Genomic DNA, 16,704 nt, shown 5'->3' on the forward strand with positions numbered 1-16,704 from the left:
TCCTTTCACACTGCTGCTCCATTTGCTGGCAAAAGCAGGTTGAAGCTTTGCATAGCTGACACAGATGAGATGAAGAAATTGCAATTCAAAGTTCAGCAACAGAAAGACTCTTGCTGATTTCCACATATTATGCAAACCAGAACATGACAAACAGCACGTGGGAACAAAAGTGATTTACCATCCGTATTGATGAACATGGCAATCAGACCAAAACACTGGTCTCCCAAAAGAGACATCCCACTGGATGTGTCCAAAAGGGAAATCCATTGGAAATACACAGAACAGCCATTTTGTCTACAGAGGGAAATGCTACAGATTTTACCTACAGTTCATACACACACATACACACATATAACTTAGAGACTGAAAAAGGTTCAACAAGAGAAGCATCCTTACATTGGCCAATTAACCGGAATCATGCTTGCATACTACAGAAAAATCAATAAAAATTTTCAGATTTAGACTTTCAAAAGGTAAGAATACAAAGGGAAACTTTGTCTTTTGTACTGATATACACTAATTTAGGACCTAGTTCTAGTTAATTGCACAGAACCCTGGCCCCAGGGTTTTGCAGGATCAAGTTCATAGCTACCTATTTTAATCACATCTCCATGACAAAGTTTAATTTTGTATTAAAATTTTTAAAAGGAAAAAGAAAAAAGTCCTTCAACAAAGAACAGTAAGAAAAGACATATATCTGAACACAACTTCTTTCTCTTTAAAATTATTTAAACATTATTCAAAGAGAGGGGGATCTGGCAAAACGACCTGTTTTATCTTGTTTACATGTAGAAGAGTTATTGAGGAAGATAAGCGACCACTTTGAAGATCTGCCTCATTTCTGTTCCAGTTTGCTGAAAGCATGCTTGCTATAGGTTGCTATGTGTTTCCAATCAGAAGTTGTTAAGTACATAAAATAAGGCTGGATTTTATTTGCAGAAGCACATGTTCAAAGGTTAAAATTTATTGCTCCAAAAGCAGTATCTATAAACCAGGGCAATAGCTTAGAGATTATTAACCTCCTAGTTATGCCAGCGATTGTTTTAAGTAGTACAATTTTTTTGTAAAACTTACCAGCAATCTATTCAACTAAATATTTTCAATATGCTTTAATCCTTTAAACAGTTGCCCACCAAAACCAAAAGAAAGCTATTTTTTTCTAAGCAGCTTGTGTAGTGCTGTTGCTTAGATGCGGTATTGTGTATAATTATCAATAAGAGAGACATAAAATTGGAGCCAAATCAACTGAAAGTATTTTGGTCCAACATCGTGAGTCATGAAATACTGGCACCAGTCCTCAGAACAATACTTACTTTCTTCCTAACTTTGGGTCTATCTTATAACCTATCACTTCTATCACATCTAAAAAACTAGGGACACTAAAGCAGAGTTGCTGTGAAGATTGATTGGTTGTTAGCAAAGTGCCTTGAAGAAGAAAAGCATACCTTAGACTACATCACAAGAATATCTAAGCCCTTAATCCTAATTGTGATTAAAAGAACGATCAAGGTATATCCAATTTTCAGAGGAATTCACTAACCTTTAAACCTCATTACCCAGCGAGAATTGTGATCTATATGGTACAAAAAGATCAAGGACAGCATAGCAAACAGGACTTTCTACAAAAACTTCACGCAACTAAGAGATACAATTCAAAATGACGTTTTTAAAACAAAAAACTTCAAATACGCAGTATCTGCAATTGCTTAGCGGTTATGCAATCATTAACATACATATGAGAGAACATCAGGTATGTGCTACCTTCTACCCAAGGAGCAGATTCAAAAATATATTAATTCTGGATGTTACCATAAAAATTAAAAAGCATATTCCTGCTTTAGCACCCTTATTCAGTTTGCTGGTGCAGCACAGGCTTACTCCAACCCAAGCTTTTACACCCAGAGCGTATGCTGAAATGACAGGTCCCTGCAAATGACTTACACGGCCAGTCACATTTTGGAACGGTAGTGTTATGTTACCAGTTGAACACAGTATTGTGCAGACCTCACTAGGTAAAGGAATAGGCACAGGTTTTATGATGAAAATGTTTGCCAGCTGCTTTCATGCTCAAAGAGCACAAATACGTTCTTGTACATTTTGTAACAGACTCTGTTCTAAGAGGTATCACAATAAATGGAGAGGCTTAATTAAGATGCACCCTGCATGTTCTTGGTCTTCTAAGCCACGATAAAATACAGTCACTCTAAGGCAGGACAGACTTCATAGAGACAATAATCTCTCTTATCTGGGAGTATGAAAGAAGAGTTAAATTTGTGCAACAGAAATGCCAATGTGCCAGGAATATAAACCATGTGTATGGCAAGAATGGCAAACAGTAAAGGCAATCAATTCCTTTATTACCTCATGAAAGAGAGACCCCACCAAAGAACGTCTCAAGGACTCAATAGTGAGCACCCAATAATCCCACCCAGCTATACTCTGGTCAGCATGATTAGTTACAGTAAGTGGGAGCCCTACACTACATGACTCAGGATGGAAACCAAATAAATATCAATAGAGGATGTGCTGTTAATTTTCATGGTTCTGCTAAAAAGAATCGATTTAACCTGGAGTTCACATGCAGGCTCTTTAACTCCTGCTGTACTAAGTCTGCTCGTTGAGCAGTAAGATGTACTCATTACTGTTAGTATTGATTTTGTAGCAGATTTTAAATTATTTAAATTTCAGAACAGTAAGACCCTCCTTTAGCTCCAGACCATTCTTTCCTGGCAGACACAACACTGATGCAGATCATACATGTAATATATTGTCACTATTTTTAATAAAATGTAAAAGTTAACATTAAGAAATGAAAGATAGGTCATTGTTAGCAGCAATTAGAAAAACAGTAGTGGAATAGATGGAAGGGTAAATACAATCACCATGCTCCCAACAAGTCACATTTCATCATTTTTCAAAAGTATTTGTTAACAACCAACATTTCAGAGCATGGAATTAAAAATGAAACCATTGAGGAAGGCTTCATGGACAACTGACATCTTTATTTCTACTGTTGGTTTCTAATGAAAAAGAAATACACATTAGGCATGAGAGACACAAATAGTACAGAACTGAAACTTGTGATATACCCCTTTTTCTTTTTGCCCAGAAGAGCTCAGTTCAGCAAATGAAAATAGTTCAGCTACCACTGCTCATTCAGCTCTCTAGGCTGTGCCCCATCTGTCAATACAGAGATACAATTTGGCATGTGCTAGCATTTCAAGCCCTGAAAATGACACCTAACTAGGGCGTTGCATATTAAACCAGTCCAATTAAAAAGGGTAAATAAAATTTTCAGAAGTTTTGTTTGTAGAAGCTTCAGTGAAAGCAAGAGTAGTCTCTTCAGCTGTGAGTTTTAAAATTTTAAAACCATCTGCCTTCCTTCATGACTAGTCAGATTTTTTTCCAACAGAACTGACCTCAGTTTACAGCATGCCACGTACTGACTGACCTTTCCTCAAGATTTATACAGCTGACTATTAATTTTAGGAGGAATGGGTGTGCATGCAAAGCCCAGCTTGAATAAAGGGTCAATAACACCTCCGAAATACTGCATTAAAAGTATCAGCAATACACAGTTCACTAACAAACTCCTTAGCTAGCCATTCCATTGAAATTCCAAGCATGCAGTTATAAAGGTATGGGCAAGAAGCATTCCTAAGCCTGATGTTACTGATGTGTTATTAGAGTGGTCATCTGGAGGCAAGAAAACAAACATCTATTCCTATCACCTTAGCCAGAGTGGGACATGCTAAGCTCACCTGCTTTTTTCGCCTCAGAAGGAAAACCCAAGATAGGTTTCATATAATTTTCAGGCTTCAAAGATGGACAGATTTGTTTCTTCTTATCTCCATATAAAAGGAAGAGTAACTTAATGAGCATGGGTTCCTAATAAAAATTATCACAGATATAAACACCTTTAAAATAAGTTATTGTTGTACAGGCCACTTTTAATCTACCAGTAGTCCCTGAAATGTCAGTTATAATAGCCGTCATTAAAACATTTAATTGCACATTTGTGATTATATTATTATTATTACCTGTTCTGGAAATGCTCTTTAGAACAGCACATATACGATAGTATACCATCTACGTTGCCTGTACAAACAAGACTTTAATAGCTCCAATAGTTATCACCATGCCTGTTATTATTGCTAGATTTTCATCAACCACTTGTTAGAAAACTAGAAAGTTTTCTTCCCAAAGATCTCAAAGTACATTTAATTTTATACACATATAACTTTACTTCAACAAACACTGAGGCAAGTCTTGCAGACACTGGCCAAGTAGATAAATTATACATAGCATTTTAACAGGTAGAGGAAAAAAAAAAAAAAAAGGAAAGTTATAACCTTGGAGTTAGTTACTCTGGCAATCCATCTCTCTGAACTATGCCAAAGAGCATAGCACTCTTGCTGCCAATACCACACAGATCTTTCCTGTTCTGCCTTTATCACCCACTGCAGAAAACAGTATAATTACAAACCTCCATACGGATGAGATTTCTGGATCTAGCCCACTACCTCAGAACTACTTTCGCTTTCCCACCACACCAGAAAGTCAGGAGAGGGCCCATAACACGACAGTTCCACAAACACTTTACGCAGGCATAGGCAGCACACTAGCCCTTCCTCCACCACCAGCAACTCACATCCATCCCCTCACAGTGCAAATATGGACAAGGCAAGGGCAGTTCACTTTTTTCCTCCTCCTTTTTTTTTTCTTTTTTTTTTTTTTCTTTTTTTTCCCTCTGACAGCAATGCCCACTGAAAGTGTTCCTGAAACTACAGTGTAAATTACCGCTATACACTGAAGATGCAGTTGTTCTGTGGCTCTGAAGCTACTGACATGCCGGATCTGGGCAGGAAGGACAGATCCACGGCCAAGAAATGACTCTTGGGAAGGCAAACTCAGATTAACAGTCAATTAGCTCTCAAAAAACATCAACCCCAAAATTTTGGTAGCCTCAAACTACTAGACTACATGCAAAGGTATTGTTCCTTTTTAATACATCCACATGGTTCCGTGAAACAAAATGGGAGCCCTAAGAGTCAGGGTGCAGATCATTTGAATGTTGCCATTTTAGTTATCTTATTCTCACTTTGGTGTTGAAAATCTGCAGTCCTACCCAGCAATCTTATCCTGCTATGTAAATCTTTTCAAACAAAATGCCTTATTCAAAGCTTACTATTGTTAGCTGATATCAAATCAGTGTAGCAATTTGCCATCAGCGTATCTTGATCTAATTACGTTCTGGAAAGAATCGAAATAGATCTAAAGAAAATTCAGATAATGGAACAGGCAAAACAAGAAAGGGAAAGGAGGAGCATAAACAAAAGATAAAAGAAGAACAAAGGATAAAGCTCCAAGATACAAAAAATAGGATTAGGTGATACTGAAATTGTGGGGGGTATGTGCAGAGGCATCCCATAAAGAAAGAGGAAGACCAGAGATTAAAAATGTTACCATCATCTAACGCATTCTATGAAATCAAATGTCATTCACGGAGATGTGAAAATGGTGTGCTTAGAAGTTGAACAACGTGTCTGATCTGAAATCTATGAGCAACCAATGTTCATTTGTACTATGTCAATGGATTTCAAATACAGTCAATGGAGACAAAACTTCACCCTCCTATGGATCTGCCTATGACCGACAGCTCTGTGTCACTTTTAGTAATACACTGCAATTTAACTGCTGGCATAATGCTTACAAATAGGCCAAAGATTCCAAGGATACTTCCAGTATAGGAAACATGTCTTGTTTAATTTGGATGATACTCAGTGGAGTTCTTTGTTCTTTTTAGTGCACATCAGTACTAAAAAGTCTGCGGGCTCTCACAAATTGTATTACAATTCCTTTTCTTTCCAGATGAAGGGAACAAGAGTGTCTTCTGAATTTTTTTTAATGTCTATTTTTATAAGGGTACACTAATTACAGAAGGCCTCACTTTTTCCATGTCCTATCCCATGGTGCAACTTTCCTCAACATTCTCAGGATCCCAAGGATTAATAAAGAAATCTGTAAATATAGCAAAACCTTTATAATTCACTTTGCTACACTGCTCAGTAAAAATTCGTTTCTCAAAAAAACCCCAAACAAAACCACAACCACTCCACAGAAAACGAATATCTTTCCTGTCTTTAAGTACACACTTAGAATCCTTTAGTGCTGGAATTAGAAGGGATGTGTGAATATGAGTAGTGTCAAAATACAAAGGATACTGAATGAAAAACCACACTTTTGTAAAGGGAAACAACTCATTGTAATTTGCACCTCTTTTGCAAGCATACCCTTTGACAAATAGCTCATTGCAAAGAAATCCATCCAAGATAAAAATGTATCAAATTCACTCTACAAGTTGTAGCTAAACAACCATAGAGAGGCAGTTCTCAAGTCATAAGGTATGGTTTAGTTCTCCCATGTTAATATCAAGCTCTTAGTAATGACATATAAAACCACCTTCAGAATAATTTTTCTCAGTGGGAAGACTTACATTGACGTATAGAGTACCCATGTGTCAGGCACTTTACAGAAAAGCATCAAGGCAGTTCTGATCCACTAGCTTGATAACCCACATGTTTCTCCCTGCTGATTTCACTTACCTAAACTGCCACCACTGAAAACAGACTACTATACAGCAGTTTCAGAGGAAGGAACCCAGCCTTTCAGGGAGATAAAGGTTGTCTTCAGTTTGAAACAGAAGCCAACAATATTACTGGGCCCAATCAAAGACTTTTTTCACTACTTTTTACAGTCATTTTCTTTGTACTTCTGGCACTGTCTTTGTTAGGAAGATTTATTGTCTGCTTTTTAAAATTTATCAGTTTGCAATGGCCACCAGATGAAGGGATCTCTTTACATCACTCTGTATGGGGAGAGTGTGAACATGTGCATTACAGTTAGAACCTTAATTTCTCCCATGCTGGAAAATCACTTAGAAACATCAATAATGAGGGGAAAATTTTTGAGACTGTTATATTCAAGACATGCTGTTTACAAGATGCTGTGTATTCTGAAGTTACTGACTTACAATTATACAAACTGACCACATCCCTTAAGTTGAGAAAATGAGATTTTTTTCAGTATCTGAGAAATCAAGAGAGTAACAGATTTATTTGTTGATTGATAACACATCACAAAATAAAGGTTTCAGACAAGAATCATTTGAACACCAAATGTTGCTATTATAGTTACCACTGTCTTTTCTTAAAATAAGGTCTATTTACTAAGTTACAAATACAAGCAACCATTGCATCATCTTACAGTACTGGAATTGCTGTTGGATATCAGGGAAGGGTAATAGGATAGATAAAAGTTCTCTAAAAGAGAAAGCACCAGAACTAGCAGAAAGGTGGGGTTGGTCAGCCCTTCATTTGAATGTAAATGTAATTATGAGGCAGGCAGTTAGGCTGACGTCAGACAAGATCTTGGTAAACCATTACCACCAGCACCTGGTAACACAGTTGATAATAAAAGAGGATGAAGTAGAAGATTCCAAGCAGAGTGGCATTATTAGAGAAAACCAAACACAATTATTTTTAAGCAGTGAAAGAAAATACAGAAGAACAAGATGTTGTGACAACATATTTACAATCTGTGACAATCATGTATGTGAGCTCTCTCTTGGATAAAGAGAACAGCATGTATCCAGGATCTGCAAGGGGTAACAACAACCTGCCAGTGCAAAACTTTGTGTCTACTCCACCCTATTCAGATTACATGGGATATCATCATGTGCCAACTCTGGACACCCATGGACAGCCTGCGGGAACCTGGGGATCTCACTATGGCCCACAGAGGGAGGACTGGAACGCTTATGGCCCAGGACCTTCCAGCACGGTTGCTGCTGCACAGATCAATGGCTCATCTCCTGGGCAGGTCTCCTACAGTTCTGCTGATTACAGCTCCCTCCATCCTGCTGGATCTGGGGGGTTACCTCCTGTAGATACAATTAATACACAGCAAATCTCTCCCAACAGCCAAAGGCACAGCTCTTACGAATGGATGAGGAAAACAGTGCAAGCTAACACTACTGGTAAGTGTATATTCAACTTTCAACCTGAGAAAGCATCTTCTGCTATCGCTGATCTTATGAATAATTAACTTTACTTGAAGCGCATAGGTTGGTGGGTTATTGATGACATTTAACCTACTGCTATTTAATGCAGTTTTAACTAAATTTACACTAGTTTCAGTTTTGTCCCATAAAGGCTTTATACGGTTACTATAGTGGAACGGCTGTTGTGTTTAGATATGGCTGCATCTCACCCAAGTCCAGGAATCTTTGTTCTAACATTCTGTAAAGCATTTTGGATGAAAAACATGATGCTCTTGGGAATGTTATGGAACAATGAACGCAGCAACATTTAACAGTTACAGGCAAAAATACTACATAATTATTTTGTGCTGCAAGGTAAATATCGATATAAAATCAGGTTGATCTTTTTAAATCTTTACAGACTTTTCAATACTTTTAAAGAAAATTATGTGCTCTGATCCAACTGTAGTGATTATACAATTTTCTGCTGTTTTTCCTTTTATTTTTCTACCTAGATTAGGTGAGACGAAATATTCCTAGAGAAGTAATCTGACTCAAATGATCAGCATAGACCATTTTGTTTGCAGCCCACATATCTCATCAGTTAAGCTTCCTTTTCATTTAGTTTCAAATCAGTTTTACATATTTTTCTCATGTACCAGAATTTTGCAGCTTGCCACAATTACACAATTAAAAATCACTTTCTTGCAAGCATCATTTGTTGATGTGCCTGTTTTTATCACAAGCTGCATGCCAGATGAACCTTTCAGTGTATATTCCCAAGGTGTAAATTAGGTGTAGCAAGGTTTGCTAAATCTATTGTTAAGGTTAGAAGTAGTAAGTGTGTGTTAGAGAGCATCAAAGAAAATGCTCTAAAGAAAGAAGAGCAATTACAATTGGAGCAATCTTAGAAGACACAGAAAATCAGCACTGCTGCTTGAGACACAGTCGTACTTCAAATGGTTATTACTCAAGAGCAAAATTAGTCTGGTAATTGTTTCTTAGTTGTAAAGCAGATACACACTGTTTTCCCACTAATACTAAATATAAAATACCTAGTGAACATTAAGATATCCCAATGCAATCCTTCCACTCGGAGCCTCTACAAAGGTCTTCAAAGCCAGGCAGTTTTATAGTCTGTTTTTTCCCCCTTATGTATACTCATGTAAATCAGTAGTAACTTCATTAACATCATTGGAGATTTCCAGGTGTAGAAGTGATGCAAGACTTGAATGTAAACCAAATTCAATCGAGACTACTGAATGTCAATGAGGCAACCCTGTCCCTGTCATGTTGCCACTGAATTTTAAATGTGTTAGCATTCTTAAAGAGTAAAACAGACTTAAAAATCTAAATCCTAGTTTTACACTTATTGCACAGACATGGAAGACCCTGAAAGGTTTCCCACACGCTTGCTCAACTTCATAAAACATAGATGCAATTCAGAAAAGCAGTTATGTGCTTAAATTCATCTCTAGTCTGAAAAGCACTTACACAGAATTTACACACATGCCAAAATACTTTATGAACAATACTGGACAGGTGAAACAGGGCCTGTCAATAGATACATGTCCCGAGGCTGTACATTCCTACAGCCCAGTCCTTTGAAGTGTTAAAAACAGCTCAGGACTTCACAGAATTGGGCTGAAGACATCAACCCAGCTTAAAAAAAGGGTTTGGGAGAGTAAAGCATGAATGTGGTATTTTGCAAAACAAGAAAAGTATCGAATAGATTTAGCTTTTCATTGGTGTTTAAAAATAATGTTCACTGTAAAAACTAGAAAGTTATAATACCAATACATAAAAAGTTGTGAAAAATGAAAGGAAATTCAAACAAATAAAAACAAGGCTAAGATAACGCATGTAACAGCTACTTATTAACTTATCAATGCTTTTTCTAGAAGATAATCTAAGAAAACTTACTTGGTGCCACTATAACCACTCTTTGAAACAGACTTGGTCTCTGTTTTTCCTTATTGCCATAATATTACTCATCCTATCAAACTGGCTACTGGCTCCTCCCCTTCAATATTATCACTGCTTAATACAGTTCATTGCTCTAAAATTTCAGAATTACAGCCTTAAACTTTACAAATATATTTATATACATAAATATGTGTATGTCCTTAACTTCACTAGTGGTGTGTATTCACATCGATGTATGCGAGCAGCATGGAATAACAGAAATCAAAACACAGCTAATTAAATGAGCGAGCTTACTGAAATACTGTCCTAAAGCCAATGGGAATTATTTTGGGGGATGGGATGTTAATGGGAATTTTTTCCCCTCAATTTAGACTCTATTAGATATACTACATTCTGAATCAATATTTGTATTTAGCATTTTATCCAAGAAATTAAATTGCAGGAAAAGTGAAATGAAAATTTACCTGACCAAGTCAACTCTCAGGATGAAACAACATCATGAATGAAATACTATGTCCTTTCAACAGATAAAATTTGATTTGAAATTATACATCCTCTTACTAGAAGACGGTAACTGTATATTCAGAACCAAACCTTTTTTTATTTCAAATACACAGACATTGCAAACGTATGAGGCAGTAAGAAATTTTAAAAAAACAAACATCGAAAGTGGGCTTGCTAAAGGTATCTTTCCCAGACAGGCTATCAAAATGAGAAAAAGAACATCTACAGAATTCCTTACAGTCTGATCCCATTTTTACTAAAAATCAATGACAAAATGCCCTATCAGCTTCAGTTATGTAAGAGCAGAACTTCAGAGCCATTCATTTCTAAAAGCTGTGTAATCAACAGTGTAAAATTTGTATTTTATGAGAGCGAGTGAGCCTTCAAAGCATGAAGCTTACTGAAAAGAAGGTATCTAAACAAGGGCCTAGAAAACAGATTTTATATCTTTTAAAACTTTACATGAAACTTCATCTGGGAGTGATCCTTCTCAGAAGGAGAATGGACTTTAAGGGGACTAAACAAAAGGACAACATTATTTTTATATTTTGCAAGATCAGCCTCAACTTTTTTTTTTTTAACTATAGTCAACACATTTTATGTCTTTGTTTAAACAAGCAGTGCTGTACAAGTAATTCAGATTACATCACAGCAGAAACACAGCCAGAAAGCAAAATAGAAAAGTAGGAAAAAAGGACAGGCCTCTGCTCTAATGCTAATTTATTTTTCTTTGTAAACTAGTTGTGACATCTATTTTCCACTGGCCTACATTGTCTGAGGTTTTGAGGCCTATCTGTCATATTGAGGCAACAGACCCTTTTAACACTTCACTTTGCTTTGATATGCAGTCTTGTCTCTTCCTTCTCCCTCTTTTCTTCAGGAGTTATATTGCCGGAAAGGGTGATGATTTTCACAGCAAATAAAGAGGCCTTCTCCTAGCTTTATTGTCTTCAGAAGAAATGCTCTGCGAATTTTATGACCAAGGGGAATGGGGAAACCTACTCCTTTTCTCCACCCCCTCAAATCATGGTTATATTTGCTGATTATAGTGAAGCCGGAATAACCCTGTTGAATTTTAACTTGTTTTCAAAGATTACCTTCTAAGCCTTCAGTTTACAAGGAACCTGAATATCTATACTATTGTTAGCATTTTAACTATCACTTAGAGCAAATATTTCAAAGCCAACGATTTGTACATTGCAAAAAAGTAAACTTAGTTTGATGATTGTTTTAGTCCTGCAAATTTAGGCAGGAAAACCTTGTACACTAGAAGTCAAAGTGGCATAGGATTTGGGAAAACATCCCTAATTATGCGTACTTCAAAATGTCTTAAGCTATGTCTACCTCTAGCCTTCAGATAAAAATATTGCAGTCTATTCTCAGTGTTGGTCCAAAATTAAAGAGAACTGAGGAAAAAATATTCCTTCATCTACTTCTGTCCTTTTTTTCTCTGCTAAGATGAAAGAGTCTGACATTTGTTTAGGGCTTGTAAATTCCAAACCAATTGGTTTGTGTTTCTGAATGTGAAAGGGGTTCTTGATAAGATCTCCTTGTCGCTCCTTTGTGTGGCGTGTGCTTCATCTTAACACCTCAATGGATTTTAGGGAACCACTTTAAAGGAGTCTTTGTCCTACAGTTTGTCCCAGAAAACTCACATCAAAAAAAACCTGGGAAGATCAGAAGAAAAAGAAAAACTATCTAGTTGGCTGTTGAAAGTGCAAAGGAGAACAAATAAGTTGAAAAGTGATCTCTCTGTATTATTATTACATGAAGAATTGTTTAAAAATGTCTATGAAATGAGAGGTATCTTCTACGCATCAAGTAATGCTTCTCTTAACAGTATTTATCCAATATATCTAAGAATATTTCTTTTATACATTAGAGAGAGGATGATACTGAAATCCTTTCACAAGTATTTTATTGCCTTGTCTTACAAATTCCCAAGTGCCTTCAACTCGAAAGGGAAGCTCAGCACACAGAGTACCCCAGTAATACCTCTACAGGCACTCAGCATCTCGCAAGACTGGACCTTTTTGAAAAAATAAATTCAAGATACTATTGGACTTATAAGCATGTCCTATGGCCACACAAGAAAGCAAAAGCATTTCTAGTAGGACATTTCTTTGTGTTAGAGAGGTGATACTCAAAAACTCAAATAAAGAATTAGGACATGGTGCAACTAAATAAATTGTGACTGAACTTCAGTCTTGAAATCCTGTGTATTTATGCCTGCATAGATGTGGAAGTCACTTCAATGAGCACTGAAATGAAACCCCTTTGAGATCAAATACAGCCAGCACCAATTATGTACTGCTATGAATTATTTAAGATGCTTCAGGGTGTTTTTCACTTAAGAGCTTTACATTTAAATGCATGTTTACAGAGAGAGGGAGATAAAGAGGGAAAGACAGTTATGATAACCAATACTCACTCACTTATTCACCCTGCACCTCATATTCCTTCTCTGTAACACAGAAAACAATCCCATGCAAGTACTCTGTAGTTTAATTAATGTCTGTAAACTGTTTGAGATGTTTGAAAGAAAGATGCTATAGAAAATCAAATTCAACATATTAATAATATTTCTTTCTTAAACAGGTAAAACAAGAACAAAAGAAAAGTACCGAGTTGTTTACACAGATCATCAGAGACTAGAATTAGAGAAGGAATTTCACTGCAACAGATATATTACAATAAGGAGAAAGTCAGAACTTGCAGCAAACCTGGGACTATCTGAAAGACAGGTACACAGAGACTATCCATCATTTGTATGCACCCATTCACGAGACGCTGTTACTGCCAGAGGACATGAGCAGCATTCACGTTCTGTATCCAAAAGTAGTGCGCAGGCAACCATGATATAGTTTCTGAATATATTTGACACAGAGAATACACTACGCAAATACAAATTAATAAATAGGCTAATTTCATAGAAACCTCCAATTATGGGTAACTAAAATTAGGAATTCATTTATACTAGAAGTAGTACTTATTCTTACGTGCCTAATGGCTTGCTAGACAGCTAGAATTTGAACAGTTCAGCTTAACATTATTTTAGCTATGTTCTCAATAGTTATGACATTCACCATGTTATTTCTTCTTGCAATCACACAGAATGGTGGCCAGAAAAAAATCCAAAGCATTGGATATATTTCAGCTGTAAGCCAGGAAAATGAAAACTCAGCATTCAAAGAGCAATCAAATGAGATATCTACATATTTTTTGTTACAAATTTATTGCCACTATTTCCACAGGCCTTTCCACTCTTCCTCAACCAGTTAGATTTCAGCACATTTTAAGGAGTTTTTACAGCCTTTGATTTTCAAGTCAGGATTTCTTTTTGCTATTATGTTCACAGGTACTTCACCTATAGTAGTAGTTCACACCCACTATATACAAGATGCTTTAAGCTATAAAATTTGGTGCCAAATTTTTACGCCTGTTATACACATATATGTAGCCAACACTCTCCGTTCAGGAAATTCTCAAGTGCATACTTAGATCCATTTCTTCTTTGGAAAGCAGCTCTGCATTTGTTCATATCAAGTACATATTTAAGCTCTGTCCTGAATAAAGGTAGTCTCCTGAGCAGGGGTCCAGGTATCTTAGCTGGGTTCATACAAAGACTAGAGGAATTCAGGATAATGAATTTCCTAAAATCACTGTGTTGGAGAGCTCACTTATGAAGCACAGCTCTGCAGTCTGCAAATACAGTAACTGTCGAATGCAACCCTCCTTATACAACAGAATTGCAATGGTTCTGCTACAGTTGGAGGATAAGGGAAGATTTGGCGATACTGAATAAGGCATTTCATACCTTAGCACCCAGATTTATTGCCCCCAGGTAAATTTAAACAAGAGATCTTTCCTTTAGAATTTTACAAACTTTTGTTCTTTCTGAATACAGACATTCAGTTCTCTAAAATATTCTCCTCTTTCAGTGGCCTCCTCTGCTTCTGCATTCAGTCTGTGCAAGAACATGGAATAGAGAGGGACCAATTGAGGCTGGAAGCGTAAGGATGCATAGATAAGCAATGGTATTTTAGGGTCAAGCACTGGATTTTTATAAACATACTGTAGTGCAGTGATGTTCAATCCCAGACCCAAATAGTACATAGATTACACTGTGTAGACTGTAAGTGGCCCCAGAAAGTAACTACGAAAAACAAGTCTATCATTGATGGACTAAAGTTTGTTATACAGTAGGATATAGCTGCATTGGAAAATTTTCAGAGAACTTATGAAAATTATGAAAGATTCAAAACCTCCACCTTAATGTTATATAAGCTGGCTGATTTAGAACACAGACATGCCTGGAATAACCAGTGATACCACGTAAAATCAGTGGTTTCCTGTTACATAGCTGTTGCTCTTAAAGCCATCCAATTTTTGACTGGTAGATTTCCTTCAAGTATAATGTAGACAAAATACATAATTTATCTGCATTTCTACAGGACTCATGACAGACAAAGCTAAATGCTTCTTACTGTCATTACCAGTAAGGTAATAAAAAATAACTAGAAAATAATAATGAGATTTTTAATACAAAGCAACGGTGTAACTTTCTATACCATATTGTATTCAACACACCTTAAAGGATGCAACAAAAACTGTAAAGTAAGAACACAAAAAAATCAATGATAAGGAAAACAGTGTTTTCTACTCATTCACACTTCCACATAAGGAAAGAAAATATAGATACTTAAACTAAAAGTAGATTTCAAACAGACAGGAGTCTACATATGCACAATTAGCCTGGGAAATTCACTGTTATTAAGTAACGCTGATGTACCTATCTATAAACGACATAGTACATATGTATCTGTAAAATACATATACGTAGTCCAGAAACAAAAAAATTCAAAACTTTTAAAATGCATAAGAATATGTATACACACAAAAATCACTCACAATGTAAATGAAGAAAAAGAACCTTCACTACCTGGGTTTGAATTAATCTGTAACACAGATAAAGAAATCTTCAAAATTATTCCATAACTGCATCTTCCTAAAGTATGATACACCCCACTGTCAAAGCTTAGATGATGAATTAGGTGGACTCTGAGTCTAAATGAGTAAGTTGATTCCTACATTCCTAAATGTAACACAGCAAATTCCCTTTACACCAGGTCTAAGAAAAGAAAGTAATTTTCTACTGATTATGATGCAGAAAATGAATATAGAGTAACTAAAAAATTGTTCGCTGCACAAGTCCAGTGTTTTGTTTTGTGGTTTGGTTTTGGGGGGTTTTTTTGTTTCTTTTGTTTGAGGCTTATGGGGTTTTATGGTTTTTTTTTGTTTTGGTTTGTTTTGGTTTTTTATAATTTTTTTTAACATATCTATATTTTCATTGCTATTATTACTGTAAAAAGTTGACCACTACTTTGAATTCATCAGGTATCATTTATAACACCACAGGTGAAAATCTGGTTCCAGAATCGCCGAGCAAAAGAAAGAAAAATGATCAAGAAGAAAATATCTCAGTTTGATGGCAGTGGGGGCTCAGTTCAGAGTGACTCTGGTTCACTCAGTCCGAACGAAATATCTAGTTCTCTGTTCCCACCATCACATGGAATAAATGGATTACAGCCTAATGACATTCATCAAGTCATAGTTTCAGAATGAACAGAGGGGAAAAAAAAGGAAAAAAGAAAAAGCAAGAACAGATTTCCCTGCCACCCCTTGAAAACTTGAAAGCTCAACTTTGCAAAGGACCATTCTCATTTAACTGTCTACAGGATCTGGGACTATTATCAAAACATTTTAATTATTGCAGAAATCTCAGGGAACTGGCACTGCTAAGATTCATCACTCAAAATCTTTGAGTAGGAGGTAATTTGCTTCAGACATTGACACAAAGAATGATACAACTGAAGATTCAAGTAAACATAGTTCTAGCCTGATCATATATATACACACAGGAAACTAAGTGAACTGATTATAAAATAGAGTACTATTGCATAAAATATAAGATGCTGGGTGTATTTGGTTTGTTACGTTCTATATAATTAGAGTCAATCGTAGATGTTAATAAATATTGACACTTAAGTGTACTGAAAAGAACGCTACTTTTTAAAAACAACAAAAACATTTAAAACACTTTTAAACACTCAAGAAACATAACAATGTGGCCACACCAACACATCGCATTTAATTAAATAAAACAAATCTTCTTTGCCCTATGTAATTGAATTCAAGCATGCCAATCTCATGAGCAATAGTTACAGATATAT

The 16,704-nt window shown here is 36.1% G+C and overlaps 1 protein-coding gene across 1 annotated transcript; it reads left to right on the plus strand.

The window, feature by feature from the left end:
• The first annotated feature begins 7,608 nt into the window (after positions 1-7,608).
• LOC128153873 (homeobox protein CDX-4-like) lies at positions 7,609-16,096 on the plus strand. The gene is made up of 3 exons (XM_052813748.1): positions 7,609-8,038; positions 13,070-13,215; positions 15,890-16,096. Exons 1-3 carry the CDS (start codon positions 7,609-7,611, stop codon positions 16,094-16,096), a joined length of 783 nt encoding a protein of 260 aa, XP_052669708.1.
• The last annotated feature ends 608 nt before the right edge of the window (positions 16,097-16,704 follow it).

This window comes from Harpia harpyja, chromosome 18 (genome assembly GCF_026419915.1).
Source record: "Harpia harpyja isolate bHarHar1 chromosome 18, bHarHar1 primary haplotype, whole genome shotgun sequence".
Lineage (NCBI taxonomy): Eukaryota > Metazoa > Chordata > Aves > Accipitriformes > Accipitridae > Harpia > Harpia harpyja.

Bases quoted from the DNA above. Each gene is read 5' to 3' on its own strand.
- LOC128153873 (XM_052813748.1), top strand. From the start codon at position 7,609: ATGTATGTGAGCTCTCTCTTGGATAAAGAGAACAGCATGTATCCAGGA. The intron at 8,039-13,069 runs GTAAGTGTATAT...TTTCTTAAACAG, and splicing joins AGTGCAAGCTAACACTACTG to GTAAAACAAGAACAAAAGAA. The intron at 13,216-15,889 runs GTACACAGAGAC...ATAACACCACAG, and splicing joins TGGGACTATCTGAAAGACAG to GTGAAAATCTGGTTCCAGAA.